Source organism: Salminus brasiliensis, chromosome 13 (genome assembly GCF_030463535.1).
Source record: "Salminus brasiliensis chromosome 13, fSalBra1.hap2, whole genome shotgun sequence".
NCBI classification, from domain to species: domain Eukaryota; kingdom Metazoa; phylum Chordata; class Actinopteri; order Characiformes; family Bryconidae; genus Salminus; species Salminus brasiliensis.
This window is the reverse complement of record NC_132890.1, coordinates 38544815-38552080: the sequence shown is the minus strand read 5'-3', so window position 1 is coordinate 38552080 and position 7266 is coordinate 38544815. Positions and strand designations below refer to the sequence as shown.

Sequence of the window (7266 nt, the reverse complement as noted above, 5' to 3'; positions counted from 1 at the left end):
AAAAATGAGATCTGAATTTGATTGGATTTGATTGGATTTACAACATGTTGCCTGGAAACGTCTGCACCATGAGAAGTTCACTTAAAATGAAAGAAACATCAAATATAACATAAAAGGCATCAAGTGGGTTCTTCTTAAAGCTCAAATAAACCATGCAGCTCATACTGAGGTCAGGAAATCTGAGACCATTCTGAATGAAGTACTGAGGGTTTGCATGATTTCAGTTTTAGCCCCAGTGGTATTTAGTTTTTAAGACTCTGATAAAGAGTTTATGCAGCTTCCTGTAACAGGTGGTAATACATTTGCCACACATGAGGCAGGACAGAACACCTGAAATGACGCAGAGTATTATTGACTTTAATAACTCGAGGAACAACAGGGAGGGCATCTGGCAGCTATTCTAATGCAGAGCTTCTTCCAATGTAAACATGTAGACAGGTCGGCAAACACACTATTATGAGTCTCACCCAAAGACTCTTATTGGTAGAACACAATGTTTTTGTCCAGACAGAGAATTGAACCCTGCTCTGCCACGTGGAGCACAGGCAGTGGTGTTATTCTACTCACTGTTTACATTTAGAAAGTCCTCGTACTCTCCTGGAAGAGAAGAACAAAGTCCACAAACCTACAGTTTTCTGCAAAAGTCAAATAAAGTCAAATTACACATGTTTTTATCACATATCCTAAAATAGTTCCTTTGTCCTTCATTACAGAAATAAACTCATTAGTGAGCAAAAAGTTTGGACATTTTACGGGGTCACAACTTACCTTGACATCCCCTTTGGCAGAAATCACTTTTTGTAGCCTAAAAGTCTTTCATGATGGTTTTAAGGTCTGTGAGAAGTCATTATCTTACTGTAGACGTCATTCCTTTACAGCTTTAGCCTTTTTACTGCTATTTACTACGATTTACTGCTATTTCATAGAATCCCCCCCCCCCCCCACACACACACACACACTCGTGAAATTGTTGCCAATGCCATTGGCAGCAACACAACCCCAAAGCCCCAAAGCTCCACCCCCTCACAGTTGGTAAGGTGTTCTTTCCAAGAAAGGCAGTTCCAGTTGCTAATCGAGGCCGAATGCAGTCCACAGCTCTTGCTTCCAAAACTAATCTGATTTCTACAACCTTTATTTAAGGGGAACTAGAACTAGACCTTTATCTAAGCTAAACTAAATCATAATCAGTTCATAATCAGTAATAAGATCTGGCAGGTACGCAGGAGCGAGGCCATGTAGGGCTTCCTACAAACCAACCAAGCAGAATTTTGTTTTGGAGAGAGAATAAGAGAAATGTGAACAACGCTGCCCTCTGCAGGTAGTTAGACCTTAGTTGTGAAACAAACGAGAAGTCATGGTCATGCAATACAGGCCTCTGCCTTTCAGTCGGACATTGGCACGACACACACTTCAACACAGGTCATGTAAAAGACACCACATCAGATATTCTTTAAACATTTCTTTATTCAAAAAGAGAACAATGCAGGTCCATAGCAACTACCCTCTGTTCCAATGATCACATTTACATTTAAAAGAACCAACATTCCAATGATGCTGTAGATACAGGGAAGATACAATCTAGAGAAAAGCTGTAAACCCAAAGTTACCCAAACTGTTGTGCTGAACAAGGCCCTTCAGTTCCACTGATAGTACTGGATACAGGTAACCAATCAGAAATGACATTATTTGGCAACTGCCTTAAAAAGCACACGTACATCCTACCAGTACTGGACTAAGGAGAATAACAATACTTTACCAATAAGATAGAAGACTCAAGAATGTTAAATATTTAAACTTTATTTGATTTGTCCTATTAAAAAAAAAAGAAAACATGCTGGATCTGCTATTTAAATATCCCTTAAATTAACAGAACAATGAAAAACCTGCACTTCCACACAATCTAGAGACACATACAGACTACTGGCAGTGAATAGACATGTGGACACATGGCCGCTGACTACGTTAAGGCAATATTGAGATATGAGGGGAAAGTTCTGCTACATTGGCAAATACTGAAATCTCTGCTACACGACCCTGGATCTTTATTACAGAGACAGTACTACTGAACAGAGAGCTCCTCCAGCAGCCAAAGCAGCTCTATCAGGATCAAACAGAGTCTTAATTCTTAAACCACTTGATTATAGAAAATAGATCCAGTTCATCTGTTTAATTAACTGATTAATTTAATATTCATTTCCTCCTCTCTGTGTTTCACCCTGTGCTGACTGTATGGGTATGACACACTGTGCTGTAGAATTCAGGAGTCATCTGGATGTAAGGAGTAAGGTCAGGATTTTCAGGTTTGAGAAAGCTGCTTTAACAACTTTATTATTACACAGATCAGCCGAGGCAAACCACCATCACTCAAATTACAAACTACAAACTGAGCTCAGCACGCAGACTGCTCCACTTACCACCTTAAACAAGTCACTGAACCAGGGACTATAATCATTTCTGATCGCTGCTCCCAAATGAACAGAACCACGGTTCTCTGGATCTTTCTCAACATAAGAATACTGCAAAGATGGGCTGATGTTTACAGTGTTTGGACTAAGGCTGCCTTCCTCACATCAACCAACCGGCACCTGAAAGATAAAGAGCTGGACCCAAGAACTTTCTCTCTCCTTATTTAAGCTGGACTAATATAAAGCCTCGGTCCTCAAAGATGAGCAGCTGGAAGCCGTATGTGTAAATAAACCATCATTTCCAATAATTAGCATCTCTAAAAAAAACAAAATAAATGTACATAAATACACAATGCAGTGATAACTACTGAGTCACAAGATGAGCAGGAGGTCACTGGCCTTATAAAAATGGATTCCTAAACTGGACAATAAGCCAGCTCAGCTATGGTGTGCAAAGCAACAGAAAAACTGCTTTCTGGAAAAGCTACATAGTAACTGCATAATCCCAAAAATACGATCACCTTTACAGCGGCGTGAGTTTCCAAAGATAAAATAAACACAGCACTGTCGCACAGAAACCTCCAATCTCCAATTTGGTGTTTGTTATTACTTCCATCATAGCCCAGCAGCTGTGTGATTATTAACGGACCAATAGAGTTTTTTTTTTACTGACTTCCACGGTTTCTTCTGGTGTTGTGCGACAGCGACAGTGTGCATGTTAAAGCCGTATTTCTGTATTGCGCTGCTCTAGACACTGGAAGAATGAGGAGGTTTAGAGAAGATAACTACCACTTGGACTTGGGTTTGAATTCCGGGCGTGCCGCGCACCTACTGTAGACGGCATCATCCTGTCCAGGAAAAAACAGCAAGACAGGATCACCTTCTTTCCTGTTGCTAAGCAATGCACCAGCCAATAGACTGTCTACATAGACCAGCGGGTTCAGCGGTGCCTAACGGTTTAAGAACATGCGCTGGCATGCTTTCTGTACATCAAAGGAGGGGTCTACACCTCCCTGCACGGAGGTGAGAAAGGAGAGGACAAACACTCGGAATCCACTACGACCCAAACGGGGCAAAAATGCATTAAAAACAAAACTGAACTGAGTCTTAAACTGGACCTAAACTGAGGGCTGGACCTGATCAGCAGGCGAGTGTGGGGCTCTGTGCTAAATCAGCATGTTGGTAAAGCTCCTCACTAAACTGCCTCAGGTGTGGCAGCGTCACAGGCCGAAGTACCAAACCCATGTGCGGTCAGACAGCAGGACCTTTAGATCTTTTTGGGCCGACGTCCCAGGTGGTAGTAGTAGGAGAGGCTGATGGTGAGGAAGACTATGCGGCTGAGCAGGAGAATGATGGCGTGGTTTGACAGCAGGCCCAGCTCCACCAGAGTGACGGAGGTTACTGAAACACACAGAGTTTAAAGCAGTGATTAGAGATCGGAGATGAAGCCGTACACTGGCACATCCTTGCTGAGTTGTGCTGAGCTGTGGGTTTCCAACCAGAAGGGGGCAGTGCTGATCTTGTTACAGTAATACAAACACCACCAGCAGAGGAGCAGTGAAGAGCTCGGTGCTGTAGAACACACACGGGTAAACAAACCTAAAAACTGGACGGCAAAGTAGCACGCTTCACTGAGTAGCGTCCACTGGATGATCACTTTCTCAGCCGTGTAGAGACCGTTCCACATGATGAGAGACAGACCTGCAGAGAAGCAGAAAGAGCCGGCAGGTTTCCCCACCATCATCATACCTGTTACCCACTTCTGTTCTTTACTAGCTGCTTCCCTCCAGAAATGGAAATGGAACTCCCACCCCCAATAACCCCCAATACCCCCTAATAACACCCCCCCTCACACACACACACACACACACACACACACACACACACTGCTGTGTTCTTTGTTTGCTACAGACTGCAGAGAGCAGCAAGTCTTAGTGACTAATTCAACTGAGTGGAGCAGAAAATCTAATTCCCAAGAGAATATTCCTCCTTTCACATTCCAGAGTCCACCCACTCACTCCACACACACACACACACACACACACACACACACACACACACACACACACACACACACACACACACACACACACACACACACACTTTGGTCAACATACATTAACCTCAGTACAGAAACTTTATCTTTGCTAGAGCTGAGCTGGGAGCAGAAGAACGGAGCAGGAATAAGAAACTCCTCAGTAAATACAGCAGGACTTACTCAGCAGCGCCCCCCCATACAGACGTATCGACACACTGGTGGCCGTTTCTTCCCGCTCAAACACAACCTCATAAAGCTGATTAGGAAAGGCCAAGGCCTAAAGGACACACAGACAATCAGTAAGTGCCTGAGAAACACTGGAGAAAAGATCAGCAGAAGATGAAGACCTTTTCTGAGGTTTATGTCCGTTCTTTAACGGCTCTAAGTGGAGTGGAGAATTTCTCTATAAGTGAATACCAGCGTTAAGATGTGGAAAAAAGTTAAAATCATACCATTTTACACTCAAACCAAAGAGGGCTAAAATTACATACATTAAAAAATTACATGACTGAAACATTTCTGTACAGTTAGCTTGACCTCTTTCCTTGACTCACATTTATTTTCAAAAGATTTAATGAAATTAGTTTTTTAGTTTTTAAATTAGTTTTTGACCATTTAATGCAAACCAGTCAGTCAATTGTATTTCAACATACAATATCATTTATTTATTATTCATTTATTAAGTTCATTTTACTAAAGAATAAACACAGCAATTCATTTATTCAATGGTGAGACTTTAGTGTCTAATTCCTATTTTAGGCTTAATTACGAGCTACAAAAACTCTAAAGAGGAAAAACTAGAAAACGTGAAACACTGTTAAATGTTCTCTTTTAAGCTTTGAGTAATGCTGTGCTTTAACAGATTAACAACACCCCAATGTGTGTACAGTGCTTCACACACTGCAACTCATAGAACAGCTGCAGGAGGAGAACCTCTCTCCAGAACTGCTGTGTAACGCTGCGTCACCCATAGAGTCATATTAGTGTAAAATCCTGTAGTGTTACCCTACCGCCTCAGCCTACATGCTGCTCTACCTTCAGATCAAGCTTCTGGAGCTCTCAGTTGCCCATAAGGTTGAGCTCAAGGTGTCATTAGCATTTAGAACAGTGGTGTAAAATTAAATTACACTTCCAAAACTGTAGGGGGAGCTAACCGTACCAGTTCTCCCAGAATTCTGCTTTATCTTAATTACAAATATCTGGCAAATTTCTTCTACAGTTAATCATTTCCACTTCTTTAAAGGATATTCAGAAGAAACATCAGGATCAGCAGTGTTTTAAGGTCCTATGTTCTCTAGACTGGGGATACTCACCATTAAGGCCATTACTGTGAAGGCCACTGCTGAGAACAGAATCCAGATCCTGTAGCAGAAACAAAACATGATCAGAAGATCCTCCATGCTGAAGAGGAAGAATTCAGGAAATAAAACACGCGTATTAAACCAGAGAGCTTCTGATTTGCACATTTTTACTGTATGGAAATCCTGCAGATTCTTTTCCAGGCTCGCTGGGGGCGTATTAAACTATGTATGAGGCTGAAAGTGAAAGCTCTAGAATAATTCACATCAGCAGCAGCAGAAACGTCTCTTGGAGTTAAAAGCAGAGTAAATCCAGAACACTGAATTAATCTACTGAACAAATCTCAGAGCTCAAAACTGCATTAATATTTAAACCTTATTTTTCAGGCCAGGATTTATTGGCCACACCACCCCGCTCCCTTTATAGGGACAATAAACTTTAATTATTATTCATTCATGTTTTTATTGTTATTGTTTTTCCCCTTTCTTTAGTAATATCACACAGATCAGTGTGTGTATGATTATACAAATAGGTGATGTGGTCCCACAACCACCCGACTGCCCCTGGAACCCCAGCATTCCCACCTGTCCCACCAGTCTAAGTAAGAGAGTTCCTATTAATTTATTAATGTTAATATTTAAAAGTTGTGATCCGTGCATCTGAAAATGAATGGTGATACAGACGACAATTATCAAGTAAAAATATATATATAAATAATTATTTAATTAAATAAATACATTTTTAAAATGACAGTAGTACTTTACCAGCAGTCCAGTCACAGATTCACAACTTACTGGCAGAGCAGGGCAATATGATCCAAATATTATATGATGATTCTTAAACTGCTGTGCCGTACTGAGTCCAGCTGCTATTATTCAAAATCTGCTGCTCTTCATCCATTAGGTCAGACTAATTCCACTGTTTGTACAGAACCGTGCAGTTGATCAGTTTTCTTTAAGCACTGATGAGATCAACAGTGTTCTCAGAAAAGTATTTACCATAAAATATCATCAAACTGCCCAGCACTACATACTACCATATTCCAGTCTCTTCCAGTCAGAAGACAGTTAGGGCTAAAATTACTGTAGGGAATAAGCTTTACTGTAGAAACTCAACCACTGAGACCCTGAACCTCGCTCTCTTACCTTAAACCTACCGGCTCACGCACCGCAAACTTAATCTCATTCCCCAGCATCTGACTAATCTGTGTGAGAGAGGGAGAGAGACAGAGTCAAAGACATAAAATTAACATGCAATGAATCATTAAACCTTAATTAAGACATTAATGAAGATGGACAGTAGAGACGGGCCTGGATTTTCCATCTCTACTGGACAGGAGTGTTTAAACCAGTATGCAGCTCTGCGGGCTGGTGGTGTAAGCTGGGTTAGCCACTCAAAATCCATTAACCCTCATTTTTTGTCCGAGATCCCAAAGACCAGCCCACTGGTGCCGTCTGATTAATAAATACATCTAAATTTACTGTAAAATATGATTTATATTTATAGTTGATGGAAGCTAATATA

General features: G+C 41.2%; 1 protein-coding gene across 3 annotated transcripts in view; it reads right to left on the bottom strand.

Annotated features, from left to right (window-relative positions):
• Positions 1–1446: 1446 nt before the first annotated feature.
• Positions 1447–7266, bottom strand: part of tp53i11b (tumor protein p53 inducible protein 11b) — a 28568-nt gene continuing 22748 nt past the window's right edge. For all 3 annotated transcript variants that reach the window (XM_072694964.1, XM_072694963.1, XM_072694965.1), the window contains exons 3-7: positions 6888–6946; positions 5757–5805; positions 4624–4720; positions 4005–4106; positions 1447–3806 (exon numbers count right to left, since the gene is read on the bottom strand). In XM_072694964.1, coding sequence (XP_072551065.1) covers positions 3673–3806; positions 4005–4106; positions 4624–4720; positions 5757–5805; positions 6888–6946 — 441 coding nt within the window. In that variant the 3' untranslated portion in view covers positions 1447–3672. The remainder of the gene's footprint in view (positions 3807–4004; positions 4107–4623; positions 4721–5756; positions 5806–6887; positions 6947–7266) is intronic.